This window comes from Meleagris gallopavo, chromosome 3 (genome assembly GCF_000146605.3).
Source record: "Meleagris gallopavo isolate NT-WF06-2002-E0010 breed Aviagen turkey brand Nicholas breeding stock chromosome 3, Turkey_5.1, whole genome shotgun sequence".
Taxonomy (NCBI): Eukaryota; Metazoa; Chordata; class Aves; order Galliformes; family Phasianidae; genus Meleagris; species Meleagris gallopavo.
Window position 1 is genome coordinate 30,520,763 of NC_015013.2, and position 16,841 is coordinate 30,537,603.

General features: G+C 37.6%; 1 protein-coding gene across 1 annotated transcript in view; it reads right to left on the reverse strand.

Moving 5' to 3' along the window:
- The window catches only part of EPB41L4B (erythrocyte membrane protein band 4.1 like 4B), a gene marked incomplete at its 5' end in the record, with an annotated part of 117,738 nt that overhangs the window by 82,297 nt on the left and 18,600 nt on the right, over nt 1-16,841 (reverse strand). Inside the window, 11 exons of the mRNA XM_031552800.1 lie at nt 4,273-4,340; nt 5,412-5,445; nt 6,129-6,159; nt 7,527-7,636; nt 7,733-7,902; nt 8,071-8,140; nt 8,488-8,576; nt 9,696-9,783; nt 10,406-10,526; nt 14,700-14,752; nt 15,502-15,546. Coding sequence (XP_031408660.1) covers nt 4,273-4,340; nt 5,412-5,445; nt 6,129-6,159; nt 7,527-7,636; nt 7,733-7,902; nt 8,071-8,140; nt 8,488-8,576; nt 9,696-9,783; nt 10,406-10,526; nt 14,700-14,752; nt 15,502-15,546 — 879 coding nt within the window. The remainder of the gene's footprint in view (nt 1-4,272; nt 4,341-5,411; nt 5,446-6,128; nt 6,160-7,526; nt 7,637-7,732; nt 7,903-8,070; nt 8,141-8,487; nt 8,577-9,695; nt 9,784-10,405; nt 10,527-14,699; nt 14,753-15,501; nt 15,547-16,841) is intronic.

Below are 16,841 nucleotides of genomic sequence, written 5' to 3' on the forward strand. Positions count from 1 at the left end.
TAAAAAAAAAAAAAAACACCCTAAAACCAGAAAAACCTCCTTCTCCAGAGGGCATTCAGTGCAGCGAAACTAGGCTCTTGTTCCAATGGCTCCAGAAAGAAGTTTCTATTTCTCCCTTTCTCAAATAAAACACTGATGAAAAAGAGGAAGACCAGCATTGGGAAACTGAAGGCAGCCTCTATGATCTGACACTTACTCTGGCACTGTCGCATCCCAGTGCACAATTGCTTTATTGTTTTCCCCCTCTTACCCCACAGATATTAGTAGCACAGACATTATCTGTAGCAACAGACACTACAGTGCAGCATTAGTAGGGCAACACAGGTACAAATCAGTGGTGTGTCACATCTAACCCTCCCCATAAAGCTTTCAAAAATAAATAACACATCATAACCAAAAGAAAAAGATTGAGAATTTTATTTGTACTTAGCACATACAGGAGAGATCAAAACAAATATTAAAAGACAGCATTTGTAAACAAATATACTTTACAAAAAGATATACACTATCAAATTTGCTCTGAAAAAAATGCATGGTTATAGCTGTTTATAAATGTATATTTAATCAAAATCAAGTTTAAAAATTACTTCACTTTCAAATATCCCATGTAAAGACTTATTCATTCCGACAACTTCAGAGAGACCACAGACGTAAGGCCAAGCTAAACACATGAGTGAAGATGGCACTGATTCCCAGTTAAAAAAAAATAAATCGGCAAGTGATCAAAATGCCAGCCAGTCTAAAGAACTAGGTTTGTAAAATATATATTCAACTTTTCAAATGTCTACCTTAAAAAAATAGAGCTATCATCTCCTCTTGCTTGTGCAACCTACTGTAGGGAATCGGTGGAGGGCCGGACTAGATGGCCTCCAGAGATCTCTTCCAACCCCTACAATTCTGTGATTCAGTATGATAAGCTGTGGTCTTGAATCCATGCAATGAAGAGCTATCAGTAGGTAGCTTTATGCAATTGTGTCGTTCATTTTTGTAGTCACATTAAAAATAACAAGACAGCAGCACCCTTTCAGCAAGGATTCATTTTTAACATTCTTGCATGTATAGCAGCAGGTATGGTTTTGGGGGATGCTATTTATATAATCACTTAGTCAAAAAGTGAAAAGCATACTCTATAAACTTTATTACAATCTTCTTTCCCAGTGTTCTTTGTTTCCAGAGTTAGGCAAGCACCTCTAATTCTGCTGTAGAATACAAAAATTAAAAGCAAAAGACACCCAAACCTACGACTACCTCAGCAGGCTCCCTTTGGTGGCATGCCTTAAGTCATTTTAACTGCCAGTGTGAAATCTGATTTCTCATTTTTTTCTCCCTCCAGTCTCCTATTTGCACATCAACTAAAAGACAAAATGTCTCCAACTTTATCTATTAAATTGAGTCAAAAGAAACAAGACAATAAAAATCATTAAGGCTGTAATGGCTACCCTTCAACAGCAGACAGAGGATCACAGATTCAAAAAGTAATGTAGAATGTAAATCCCCAGAAATATTTCTGTTCCTGGGACACTCAAAATTCTTACCAGCTTTCACAAAGGCCTTTTCAGGATTTTTTTTCTTTTTACAAAGACATGGAAAATACTTTTCCCAAGAACGTCCATGAGCACTAAACAAGGATGGATGTACATAAAAAGATGTACGTAAAAAGACACACACTTCATGCACAATACACTTTGAACATATGACAGACAGACAAGGACCATGGAATGCAATGATCATCTAAAGATGGCAGGTGAAATGAAGATGACTTTTTCAGAGAGTCGTCATGAGTTTATCTTGGTACACCATACTTTGGACTTCTCCTAAATTCTTCTGGTTCTGTTCTTGAATATATCGTAAATTGCTGTCCTCTCCACTTGTGGGGGGCTTCCAATATGGCCTGTCATCATGATAGGATGGCCTGTACCATTTGCACAGGTATTGGTTAGTGAGAGATGGAAGTAAACTTATGAGTGCTACACAGCAACATGAGTTCATCCAGAAAATGCTAAGCATGCATACATTGTGATGGACAGCTACCACAAAGGAAAGAAAATGGTGACAGGTCTCATAAGAATCTATTGATGCAATTGGGAATCTTTAATTCACTTCAAAGGGCCTTGAATTAGAGCAAAGCCATTTAAAATCTCTGTTCTCAAGTGTTGTGCACCAATGATCCTGAATCCCAGAGAGATGGTGGGGCCATAGGAAAGCATACATGAGTACAACAAAGAAGTAAAATAAATCATGCAAAAAGTTGAACTCATGAAAAAAATATCCCAAAGGACTAAAAAAATTAAAAGAGACAACCCTATTAAGAATGAAAATTGATCTTCCATAAATATTGCCACTCACTCCACTGGTGCAGTTAGTTATACCAAAGCAGCCAGTGCAATACAGTCCATTCTGTTAAGATGAACCTAGAGCCTATAGGTAGTACAGGTATTTCTTTAGGACTATGTGCTGAAACTTGCAAAAGTTTGAAAATAACTTTTTTTCTTTGTTTGTTCATTACTTACTGGTACTGAGAGATACTAACCTCAACCAATTCTACAGTCTCTCCTGAATCATTTTGAAAAGCAAAACAAAACATTCTAAAATTCTAAAATCACAACTGTTAATTGGAATGAATTTTCTCACAGGATGGAACATTTTGTTAAATGCAGATTTCATTTAAAGGACTTAACTTTGAAAACAGAGACAATTCCACATATTATTTAACAAATATTTTGTAGAAATATTTGTAAAAAATTTATTATCTAAAATTATAAATAAATAACTATAAAGAAATATATAAAAGCAGTACAGCATGTTTAGCTTCACTTCAACCTAAAGCCCATTCTAGAGTTGCATGGCCAATAGAAAAAATCTCATGCATACCTGTGTTTTGATCTCAGATTCACAGTCGAATTAAATGTTCTCAAATAAGGCTAACCAAGATGTTAAATGTCCAGCTTCACTACTTTGACACTACATTAAAATAACTTGTAGCTTCCACTTCAACTACACATTTGAACATTTGTACTAAATTGGAAGAAAAATTCTAAGCACCTTTCCTAATGAGTTTACAGAAGAGCATATAAGTATCCTTTTAGAATTACAAGCCAAGATATAAAAGTTTCATTGCTCATATTTCACTGGCCTTAATCTTTAGCCGGGCAACAGAGGTTGTGGAGGGGGGGGAGATTGTCTACACACTTTATAGTACATTATTGTGCTTATTTCGATATCTCTCTGCTCCAAGGTTAACTATTTGGCTTTAAAACGCATCATCAGTGATGAAATCTTTAGGATTAAAGAAAAAAAAAAATCAGCAAAACCTCAAATGACTTATAAAATTATTAACTTCTATCAATACTTCCTCTTCGGTAACGTAAAATTGGATATTGGATATTTAAAATCACAAACAAAAGTCTGGACATGAAAACCCTAAAGCCAGGAAGGATCTTGAATACAAAGTACAGGCAGGGTTAATTATTCAATTTAAACAGTCTTCTGTTTCTGGCATAATTTTCATGTCTGCTTTACTGTTCTACACCAGAAATTCTGAGATGACAATGAGCATGCCTGCTTCTCTGCCTAATAAGTACTTGCCTTTTTCCTACATTCTCAGGTTCAAATTCAAGCTAAATTGTCTTTTCATCCATTTTAAACTCATCACTTCCAGAGCCCACCCACACCAAGAACAAAGTTTAGCTATCTGATGTAAGCAGACAGAAATTAAAAGGTAAAATCAACAGGAGTAAAGATAAGGGTGTTGGTATTTTTCAGTCAAGATGGTATTTGCCAAAAAAATCCTGAGCAGCCTAGAAAGGTTACTCTTTATTAGGACAAAATAGCAGCTAATTTTTAACACAGACATGTGCACAGACACACATCCACCATCAGATGTGCCTCTACCTGTTCATTCCACCAAGATGGTTCACAAGCCTAAACTGAATTTCTTCCAAAATTCATTTTCACTTCATTTCTCCCATTAGTAGTTCGCCACAAGGTAGCACAACAGGAATATTTCTGCGATATAGTTCTAAAAAATTCAAGGTTCTAAAATAATTGCACTAATATCAGTAGAGAGTCTAATATTATTCCATGCACACGTTATTGTTCCATGTATATTTCAGCAAAAAATGAAAAAAAGAAGTTCTGTAATGGAAGAAGCTGTTCACTCCTTTATATTTCTAATTCCTATTTGCTTTTCACATGCAAAAAATCACCTGATATGTCCACCAAAGTTTCATACTGATAGATTAAGAAGTAATCTTTTCCATGAAGGTTGCTTACCTTACATTCACAGGTGTATGTGGGTGCCAGTGTGGCTGAGCAGGATGTATATTAGGATGATACTGTGGCTGCAAGTGAAAAAATTAAACCTGGTTAATAAAATCATATAAAAACTCCTTGATAATTTCAACTTCCTATTTTTTCTGGAGCCATGAGGAACATGCTAGCTGTGAGCCCTAAAAAATCCACTCTTTCAGACCTTCTTCCATGCCATTTACCACACATACAAGACCTCTTAATGATAAGCTTGCTTATTAGGACATACTCATGGACAAATGCAAAGAAAATTGGTTTTCTGTTTGAGCGACAACCTGGCACAACCAGTGCTTCTCATAGAAAACACATCAGTATGCTCAGTTTTAATCAAAGGTGGAGAGTGAGAAAGGTTATTACAGTGGATGCCTTCAGAAGGTCACCTATCACTGGTGACAGCACTTCTCTCTCATACCCATGAAGTCTTAAAGAGAAACAGTGAAATAAAATCACTGGTGAGGCTTTTAATAAAAACAAGCATTCCGTTCTCATGCACACATTCAGTTTGAATGAAAACATGGCTTGCTTTCTCAGTAGTACAGATTACTATCACAGATGAAAACTGGGTAAGGTTTTTCCATCAAAGCTTATAAAGGAGATTGTTTAAAAAAATACAAAAGAACAATCAACAACAATAAAACACACACAAGAAAAACACCACCACAAACATCTGACCAGTAATGAACTCATTAAGTGTTGCTATGGGGGAGATAATCACAACTTTGAACTTGTGAGAGCTCCTCTAGTGTCAGATGCTGTTCTACACAAAAGTGCTGCTCCCAAAGCAGTCTCCAAGAGTGAATCATATGACACTCCCATAGTCCCAGAGTCTTTAACCTGTGATCTCACAGGAAGGAAAAGCAAAAGAGGATGGCAAGTTGAGTGTATTCAGCATGCAGAGTATCCAAAAAGACAAGGGAAGCAAGATAGAAAAGTCCCTTCACTTTATCCAAACTCCCAATCTAATGCTGAAAATTTATGAACCCACTCCAGTGGAAGGAAAGGAAGAAAAGCAATTGTCGTAATTATAGACCAGAAAAATTATTTGCCACTAAAGTAAGAGCACTTTAAAAGTAAATACTTTCCTCAACAATATTTATGCTTACCTGGTAGTTGTGGACTTCAGGAGGATTTTTAGCACTGAAGAAGAAGAAATAAAAAAGCTTTTATGTAATAAATACTGTAAATACTGACAAAACCCAAAGGTACACAGAAAAACTCATTTTTTTTTAAAACACTATAGGCCTCATTCTGTAAGAGTCCAATGGAAGATCTGTTCCTGTTAGAATCCTACTGAGTTTACATAAAAGCAGTCAGTTACAAGAATAAGGATTCTGACCAACTGAGGAATCATTATTTTTATTTGTGTTTCACTCAGTTGCACAACCAAAACAGTTTCCTTGCATTAACAAGTTACTACTTTTTATAAAAATATCCACGTAGCACTTTCCTATAGCTCTGGGCTCTATCCTTCAAGGAAGTATTACAGTGAAGTAAAATTAGGACATCAGTAGTTTATTCAAGATAGAAACCACAGCAACAGGAACAAATAATGCTAGATGAATTAGAACAACAGCAATGAGCAGAAAGGAAATATGCTTTACTTTAATCTGATCTCAAACAGAAACATCTTAAAAATGAAAGCACAAAGTCTCACAGTCTGTCCCCAGGGAGAATCTGGTGCGGCATAATGACAGATTCCTAAGCAATTTGTTCTACACCAGAGAATGAGTGTCAACAAATCCTGGCGCAGAACGGTTCTTCAGGATCCCTTGATTTACAACAGTTACTGATAGGTAGAGAGAACTTGGAGAATCACTTACCACAGTTGTGCTGCTTTCACAGGATTGTTTGCTTAAAAAACAAACAAACAAAAAAACACAACACCATAAGACATGTGAAACATCAGTCATTTTACAGTTATCATCATTGGGATATTATACCACAGCTGAAGTGAATCCTTGTACAGACATCTGCACAAACGTGTCAGAATCCAAGCACAGTCCTGCACCTTCTAGCAATCCCACTAGTTCGTAAAGTATGAGGCAGACACAAATTTCCCTTTGTTTCTGCAAGAGTCAAAGATGACTACAGAAGACTATTCTTCCCCAGCAGCCAGAAGCACTTCAGTCAGAGCGAGTTCGGCACAACCAGATCACCAGTTCTCTCCATTTACTATAGCTACTACGTCAGTAACATTGAGTCCTTTGGAAATTAAAAGCTACTTTCCATAGTGATTTTGCATCTCACAGAGTTCAAAGTATTCTTCAAGTTGGTAAACTGTGTGTTACTACAATGAAAAATAAGCTACCAGCTAGGAATATGGGGAAACATCGATCAATCTTCAGGAACAAAATCATGGACTGTGCTTTGGACAGGCTACACAAATGGTGAAGAAGCCACTAGAATAGCTGGGATGTATCATTTCTTTTTCCTGACACAGATTTTCAGAAAGTGCAATGAAAAACTGCTAATTGAAAGAAATGAAAATCCATGACTGTGCTGAATGCAGAAAGTGGACTACAGACTTAATCAAACACTGTAAAAGTACATGCAGAGTGACTGAGCTAGGACAGAATCCAATGCTTGTGGGCTACGACTAGGAAAAGAGATGTGTGACAGAACAACCTAAAATGAGTTTTTGCACTTAAACATTCTGTCAGCATCTCAGGATGGAGATCATCTGGGTATGGCAGAAGTTCTGCCCAGCTGCTATGCACAGAGAACTAGAACGATCATAAGCCACGCTCTCTCTTCATCCCACCTCATAGACATAAGCCATTGTATAGAAACACTGCAACGCAACACCTGACAGATCCCACTGTTACAAAATGTTTAAAATAATCTTATCTTCCACTTAAGAAATCACCCACACTTATCACATAAGTATTATTTGATACATGAGAGTAAATATCTCATAAATATATTATCTCATATATATATTACAGACAGATATTATGTCTGTAAAAGAGAGATTAAGAAGGGAGGCGGGGGCTTACAGCTCCTAGAGAGCATGCCTACTTGCTGTCATTTTCCCCCCTTGGTACATGAGAAGGTAGAAATAAAAGTGCCCCTGAAATACGACAAAGACTTTTAATGGACCTGAGGTTCAAGTTCCAGCAATACACAGGAATCCAAAGACATCCTAAGGGAATATCAGCTCATTCTGTTCCAGACAGCAACTACTGCATGAACAGTTCAGTGACCACACATATACTTGCCTTTAAACGTCGAATGCCTTCGAGAAGGATATCGCTTGCTGGGCCGCCTTTCAAACGTACTAGTTCTGCGTAATCTTGTCCCATGTGTTGCTTGATACTCTGTCCGTCCACTTAAAATACAAAAATAAAGTTAACTGCTGTCTTTTGCTGAATGCTGTATCTCCTCCTCTGTAAAACCAATATCTTGCTGTAACTTCACTAAATACCTGAATCTGAAGCGTGATCCCAGCCTTATGAAGTCAGATCTACTAGATTTACTGTTTGCTGGGGCTCGCAGTCTGAAGAAAGCATGATGCTCCACTGCACATTTCCACAAATGTTTGCACGTTTTGGCACTGTCTAACCGGAAAACAAATGTGTGCTCTTGCTCTCTGCCCTAAATGCAGAAACAAAAGCTTTGGAAGTTGGCATGCATGATATTAGTTACTGTCCATGGCAAAAAATACAGCCCAATCCAACACTGTGCTGAGCCTCTCGTGCTCTTATTAGTCAAAACACACTCTGCACATTGTTGGACCAGGCCAAAGAAAGGGCAGAAAGTTACCTGTTCATCATCTTCCACGACCACTAGTGTTAGTTTGCTCTTTTTAAAGTCCATTTTTGTGATTTTAGGCCTAAACATTTAGGAAGCAAACAGAAAATTAATATAAAAACTGCATTTTGTACTTTAGGACAATTCCCCAAAATGTATCAGGGATTTGCAATCCCAGAACATTTCAGAAATTATACTCTTATTATGATTTTATTATGATTCCCTGGAAATGTAGCGATATTTCAATAAATATTTCATTATTTTTTTTACCACATCTGCCAGTGGTACTTCCAACCAAGCCATTTTACCTTTGGATCTATTTTAAACTGGTAGATTCAATCTGCATTACAAAACACAGGAAAGCAGAAAGACTTCAGCATTTGAACAAAAGAAATATATGTCTATATATATAAAAGAAAAGCAGATTACCAAAAGAATAAGCCTATTTTATTTGCTCCTTCAAAGATCAATATGCCCGTTGGTGTCAGTCCAAGAGCATATTCACAACCATCTCTTCCCTACAAGCAAGCACAGAATCAATAATTAATATGCAATTAGTAGTATAAATCTTATACACACTGTATCAAAATCCATTGGTTTTAATCTATACAATAAGGTTTGCATCTGTTATTGTTACAGAGAAGAAGAATATGCATCTGCAGTGGGTGTAAATCAAAGGGTTCTGGCACCAAGGGTTGCTGCAGAGCACCCATTGTGGGAGGAGGCCATTTGCTGTCTCAGGCAGCTTTGATACCTGAGGAGCTCAAACATAACACCTAAGGAGCTTTTAAACGCACTTGTTTAACAGCAAGCAATAGCTGCCAGGAGAAGTAGACACAAAAGAAAAAAAAATCATGAACATTGGATAAGTCATGTGGAAAGAGACTTGGTTCAAGATGCACTCTTTGGAAGAGCCTGACCACACAGGAGGGGGAACTTCTGACAGATCATGGCCTCTGGACATCTCTTAGCAAGACAGGAACAACTCCAAGGGACTGTGGCCACACAAGGACAACCTTGAGGCACCATGGCCTGTGGATACTCCACACTGGATGAGGGATAGCCCTGATGGACTGCAGCTCACAGAGAACGCATCCCAGGATAGAGTCACGCACAATCACAGAATTAGGGGTTGGAAGGGATGCATGGAGATCATCTAGACCAATCCCCTCCAAGGGATGGCCTTGAGGGAATGTAAGCCTGTGGGCAACCCTCACAGCAGAAAATGAGCAGTAACAAGCACACATCAGCAATGGAGAATGAGGAAGAAGCAGGAAGCAGCATAAAGAAACTGTTATGTAGATGATCCCAACCTTGTGACCTGAACTGGGAGGGACTGAGTATAACCTGCAGGGAAAACAAGGGGAATTGACACTAGGAAGAGGGGAGAAGATATGCTAGACTGAAGGATATGCTAGCCTAGGTAATAGGGAGGGAAGGTGATCGTGTTTCTATCAATGCTTGTTTTACTGTCTTCTTTTTTTCTCCTCAGTAACCAAACCGGTAATTAAAAGTTTGTGTTAATTGGCAATATAATAAGTTACATTCCCAGACTTTACTATGTTTTGCCTGAGACAGCACCTCCCTTTAATTTTCTGACCCCATCTTAAGAAAACAAAGTACAACATATACCTTACCTTAACTACATGCATATCTACACCATACATTTCTAGCCATTTGGCTTTGTTCAAGTAGCACAGTTCAGCTTGTGCTGGACTCTTTCCCCTAAGAACATAAAAATTATTTTAGATTACAGTACAAAATTTTTTCCTGATTTAGAAATTTATTTCTTTTTCCCTACCCCTTGTCTTTGAACACTCAATCTTACTGACATTAAAGGAATTTCAAAGTTGGCTTACGCTTTTACCCTATTCCCTCTAAATGAAAATTAATCAGTGATAAAAACTTAGAAAGGTTTACAAATGCCAATAAGCATGAGAATTCACCTAAGGCTTACCAAGTACTATATTTATTAAAAGAAAGAAAAAGCTTTTACAACTACCCTGAACACAAAACTTTGAGAGTGCATGAAAGAATTGTTTCTGACAGTATCAAGTTAAAAAAAAAGGAAAAAAACCAACAACAGAATCAGACAGCATAAACTGTTACAGAACAATGAAAAGAAACAAAAAAAAAAAACCAAACCACCTAACTACCACCAACCTTCTATAAGCTAAATCTATTTCTTTCTGAGGATGGGGAAAAGGTTTCTGCCCAATATACAGTTTCAATTCTCAAGCACAGTTGCTGCTTTATGTTTGTCAAGGGAGCACTTACTAACATAGCTGACTTTGGAAGAAAGGAAAAAAAAGTATTGCTAGATGCCACTCCCACACAAGTACCCTACCTGCACTCTTTCCATTTCTGGAAGATGTCAAATTCCATTGCTTCAGTCTGGTTTGGTGCAAACCGGAATTCAGACACAAGTTCTGGTGTGTGCTCTGGGTGTTCACACTCTCCCAGTTCAGCTGAAATTAATATTTGGGAACTTAAAAACAAAGATCACCGTACGTTGTACAAGAACATGCTTCTGCTGATGTTATAAGTTAAAAGCAAACAAAAAACCATCTCAAAATCAAAACACTTTCTAACATTTAAGAGCTGCAGCCACTTATTTGGATTTTGAAGTACTTAAAGGAAATTAAGTTTCTCTTAAAATCAAAATATCAATACACTAGTATTTCAGATGAAGTTACTTTGAAGTCTTTTCTCAAGTCTAATGAGGTCATACTTTTCATTCCAAGACATTCTATAGCTTGCTTCGTTACATTACATTACTGCAGGAGTCCAAATGGTAAGATAATATCTAGTCTCAAGAAATCAGTGATAAAGTTTTTGTCTGTTTGCTTTAAATCATCATGACAGTGTAATATTCAGATTAAGCTATTTTTAAGGAAAGAAATGGTGAAGCATCAACATAACTGAAGTATCACTTCCTGTTAACTTATTTAGGAACTGCTACAATTTTTTCTAGGACCTCCACACTTGTAAACTCTACTGAGCTCAGCAGGAGATGCAAGTGCTAAGTTTTGCTCCTAAAACCTGTAAGGTACGTAAAGAGGCTGCAATGTCACTGCTCCAGGTCTGAGACACAAACATCAACAGCAAATGCATTTTTCAGCATGGAATCACAGAATCACAAAATGGCCAGAGTTGGAAGGGACCTCAAGGACCATGAAAGCTCCAACCACCCCACTACAGGGAGGGTCACCAACCTCCCCATTTAATACTACACCAGGCTGCCCAGGGCCCCAGCCAATCTGGTCTTGAACACCTCTGGGGACAGGGCATCCACAACCTCTTGGGGCAGCCTGTTCCAGCACCTCACCACTCTCTCTGTAAAGAACTTTCCCCTGACATCCAACCTAAATCTTCTCTCAACTTAAAACCATTTCCCCTTGTGCTGCCATTATCTACCCTTTCAAAGAGTTGACTCCCCACCTTTTTATAGTCTCCCTTTAGGTACTGAAAGGCTGCAATGAGGTCACCCCACAGCCTTCTCTTTTCCAGGCTGAACAAGCCCAACTCCCTCAGCCTTGTAAATAATGTGTCACCTGACATGTGTTGTGATTCCAAACCAATGCTTTGGAAGTCAGTGTCTCTTTACTGTTACTACTACAAGAAAAAAGATAGAGGAAAATGAAAGCCTTTGAAGGAAACAGTTTTGTTGCTTCAGGGCAGTTTTACACATAACTGCTGCAAAAATTCATAATCAAGATTCATAAATCATTAATTCACTCTCAGTCTTCAAAGATGCCAAGCAGGTTATATTAAAACATAATAAGTTACTTTCAAAATGCAATCCATTAACTACTGTCTTGCAGAATTTTATTTTATTTTTTTTCTTCAACAGTATTCTTCTATGGTAGCTACAATATTCTTAGCTGTACATCTTCAACATAGATACCTCTGTTCTGCTACTGTTTTATCTAAGTTAGAAGCCTATTTAACAGTTGTTGCTAAGAAATACTGACAGGCCAGTCTCCAGAATGTCAGAGGGGAACTACAATAAACACATCAGTAAGGAAGACTTCAGGGGAACCAACCAAACAAACAAACAACATAACAAAAACTAGCTAGCAAAAGCCTGTCTGGCTCTGGAGGTCCTGGTGGATGATAAATTCAGTGAGTGAACAGTATGCTGATATAGTAAATAAAGTCAACAAGATTTTGGGTTGCATCACCAGCAGAGATAAGGGAGTGATTACCAAGCTCTACTCAACATTTATCAGGCCACACCTAGAACACTGTGTTCCATTTTTGTCCCCACTATACAAAAAAACATACGGACAGGCTAGAGAAGATCCAAAGAACAACGACTAAGATATCAAAGAATTGGAAAGCCTGCCATATGAGCTAAGGCTGGGGGAACTGGGAGTCTTTCAATTTTAAATTAAAAACTGGAGGTGTGAGAAAATGTTCTCCTTGGAGTTTATTTAGTACTTTCTCAAGTAGATGTGCTTAAATACAAACACCATTCATGACTAATGAGGTAGTTAGAAACTTATTCTACCAATGATGATTCAAGTTTCTTTGATTATAATTGCTATGTGGATAATCATATATAGCCCTGGAATGGGCTGCCCAGGGAGGTGGTGGAGTCACTGACCCTGGAGGTGTTCAAGGAACGTTTGGATTTTGTGTTGAGTGACATGGTTTAGTGAGTACTATTGGTGATAGGTGGATGGTTGGACTGGATGATCTTGAAGGTCTTTTCCAACCCTGGTGATTCCGTGATTAAGTGAAGCGTGTGAGTATGAATCTGCTTTACAAATTATGCCATACTGCAAACTGACATTGTCTTCTAGAAAATTCCTTCACAGGACAGGCAACAAAACAATTTATGTTTGAAAGATGGTTCATACAAAATAGCAACCTACGAAACTGTTGTTTGAGACAAAGAAAGAACTAAAGTAACAGAACGATCTCCTCTATGAAGAAAACATAACGAAGTTCAAAGCTGTCCCATAAAGAGAAAAAGCCTTTCTTTCAGAGAGTTTAGGGCTCCTATTTCTAAATAGCTTGTTAGCTTTTTCCTCAATTTAAGGAAAGCCATACTAAGGAGAAGATAAGATTTTTTATGGTAAGGGTAACCTAGGAGGACAGAATAATCACTTGACATTTCTTTAAGCTATTCTGCTTAGTTAAAAGCTTCCAATATTGATAAAAATGTAATAAATGTTACACAGAAATGTTAATTATAACATATGCCAGCAGAGAAAATAAATTTGTTGCAATAGCTAAAATATTTTCAGAGAAATGCATTGCAATGATGTTGAAATAGTGGAAAACAAACAGCAGAAATGTATAAAAACATCAACAAAATTTAGGTATGTTCCCACAAACAGCGTCAAGAAGTATTAGTTTTGATACCTAATTAGAGACATTATAAATACCTATATTACACAAATAGATGATTAATGGCTCTTTAATACATTTACATAATAATCACAGGTGTTAATTACTATTGAAAATGTTGAGGCATCAAGCTATTTATTCTTTGCTTGGTTCTCCTTGCTTAGACCAGGGGAGTGGTTACCATTGTTTTTATCCATGAAAATGGAAGCAGTGAATCAAATACGGGCTGCCAGATTTTCTCCGTCTTAAAAACTCAGAGTTTGGCTGCAGTGGTTCTTTGCACAACTAACAATCAGAGCTGTCCCAGACAGGTGCAAATGGAAACCAAGACATAAGCCTCTGGAGTAAGATTTACACCTGTTGCTGTCTGGAAATGAATTCCCAGTTTTAACTGTTGAGTCCGTCTAGAACCAGTGAGTTATCTTTATTGCTGTATGAAACTAAGAGGCTCTGCCTCAGAATTCCAAATGTCATTGCCAGCCACCAGCAGAACAAGAACAGTATTTTTCACTTCAATGCATTTTGCTGCTTATACGCCTAGAACGATCCAGATCACAACACTTGATTTTAGAAAAAAAATGAATTCTTGATTTTAGAAAAAAAATTAATTCTTGATTTTAGAAAAAAATTAATTCTGAGCTTCATTATGCAAGTTTCCTATCTGCATAACAAACAACCAGAAACAGTATTTGTAAAAATGTGTTTCACTATTGTAGGAAAAAAATCTTGTAGCCCTTGCTTCTGTCACAGAAGTAATTTTAGTTCTTACCCTTACACAATATTCTCTCTTCTTCAGTATGTGCCATTCCCTCCCTTGTGCTATAACCATCTCCTGTTCCACATACTGCAGAGGACTTGTCTTAAGTATTGGTCAGGCAATAGGAAGCCCATGTTCAAGTCTAGACCCGCAAGGACCAGCATACCATAAAGCGTATGCTGACAGGCCAGCTTCTCTTCAGGCTGAACAGGTAACAACACTGTGCACACACCACACCTTCTCCACCGCTAGGAAACTATTTGAGTTTCTAACTCCCTGCTCACCAAGTTTCCATGAAATCTTTGCTCATGCCTTCGAGGCTACTTCCCCAGGATGTGCCAACCTTGGCTAATAGAGCTCAGAAGATATGAACCGAAAGAGATCCCCTAAATTATTCTCCTCAAGTAAAGGAACGCCATCAAAATATTGTCAATGAAAACTCATTAGTAACAAAGACTGAAAAGAAAACCAGCAAGTGAGTGTTTTAAAATATGTTAAGACAAATCACTTAGAAAAGACTGCATACCTTGAAGACATAGAGCTGCTAGTTCAACAGCCGTTTCATAAGGGCATTTCAGTCTTAAAAACAAAAGAAACAAAAAAAAACCAAGCTATAAAAATAATGTATTTTTATTCTCCGTGACTTCTTGCTACTAAAAGGTACTCAGAGATGAATTGAACACATTAACTTTCACTTGATCACTTAAACCACAAACTACTAGTGATATAAATAATCTAAAGATTAATTTTACTTGCATATGACTATTTCCTCATTTAGTACATTCTCAATAAGATGAAACACATTATATGATCAATCATAAAGAAAGCTTGAACTAATAAAAGGCAACCATGTTGTTTTTATTATTTTAATTAAAAACAATACAGATCAGATATGAATTTATTGGCCAGGGTGAGACTGTAAGCATACAAAAAAATTTTTGAAGACTTCTCTTGCACAAGGAGTGTTGCACTTCTCTTGCACTTTTCTTCCTCTTGTTACCTGTCAGACTGAAAAATATGGCAAGCTAAAGACACAGAAGTCAGGACAGGCTTTGTCCTCTTCATATATTTCTGGTCAATCCCTGAAAGGTTTTTACCCATTTTATTTTTCAGTATTATAGTCATAATGCACATGTCATATATTTCTGTATTCTAAAGGAGGAAATGTACATGGAACTCTACACCTTGTTTACAACCTGTGCAAGAATACCATGAAGAACGAGAAAGATCAAACAGTTAAAGAAAAAAATTCAAATCACCAAGAGATTAAAGGTTCACTAAGAGATAAATATTTCAAATTACAGCTGCAAGAGCAGAGAGGTACTTACTTCCCTGAAAGAATGTCTTGTCGGAGCTGTAATACAAACAGGTACCTGACAAATAAAAACACAGAAAGTCAAAATCCTAGTGCAGTCTTTCCAGCACCAAAGTCAGGAAAAATATCCCAACTCACTAAATAGTCACGACACTTTCATTTATTTCTTCTTAAATGAAAAGGGTCTTTGAGGTCACTTAGATGTACCTTACCACCTTCAAAGCTCCCCTAACTTTCACCATAATCAGAAAGTAGGAACCATTCTTCACCTACTGCTTGCACCCAGTACACTATTCAAGGCAACTCTGTTTAGGTAGCAATGAAACACTGCCCCACTGGGCTGAGCACACAACAGGGCTATCTAAAAGTTATCAACACACTGACATTTTTCTGAATTAGGTCTTGCCCAATTCAGGCAAACTCTAAACTACGGGACACAAAGGCAAGACTTTCAGGGCTACCTCCTCAGTAAGAGATACAGAACCTGGAAGAAGTTCAAGCAGAGCAAAAGGAAAAGTTCAGATTGCACTTTCACTTTAAATACTAGAAAAGTTCTGATTAAGAGTAACATGAATTCCACAGAGCCCACACATTTATTTATATTATAAGTAGGTATTTACAGCCTGCGAACAGCAGTATTTTAAGCTCCTGTTAATCTTCAGCTCTAGGCGTGCTTCATGTTTCACAGCTACTCAGAGCTTAGGTATGAGGCATGCAGAAGTGCTTCAGGCCATGCAAGAACTCTGTACAGGACAGGATGGCACAAGCAGGCTCTGCACTGCACTGGAAACTGAGGGGTGGAGCTTGCCATGACAAGTGAATCAAGAGAAGAGAGCACGAAGCGCTGCTGACAGTCAACCAAGCAGATGCAAACCTATCTTCACAAAAGATGCTAGAAAGACAGTGTGCTTTGCATCACAGGAGATGTGCTGTGAACGTGATGAAGAACGAGTAGCTGGAATCAGGAAGGAGGATAAAACTGAAAAGTAAGATTAAAAATACTTCTTGATGTAAAGTGAGACTTATCCACATTAGTTCCATGTCAGACCTCTAATTCACATACTTGGCTAATTATCTGACTTGCCAATCAAATCTGGATACGTGCACACATAGATTAAAGACAGACAAGTATATTTCCTGCTCTTATTTTTTTCCCTGATGATTTGCGATCCTATGAACTCATCTAATTTGGAATAAAAATCTGAGCAGTAGTTCTCTCACTGCCAGCTTGCCTATACAGCGCTGCAGTTCTGCACTGCTGGGGATGGCTTACTTTCGCTTCTTCTCTGCATGCCAACAGACAAGCATTTGCATTTCAACTATTGATATTCCAAATCAGCAAAATACCTTAAA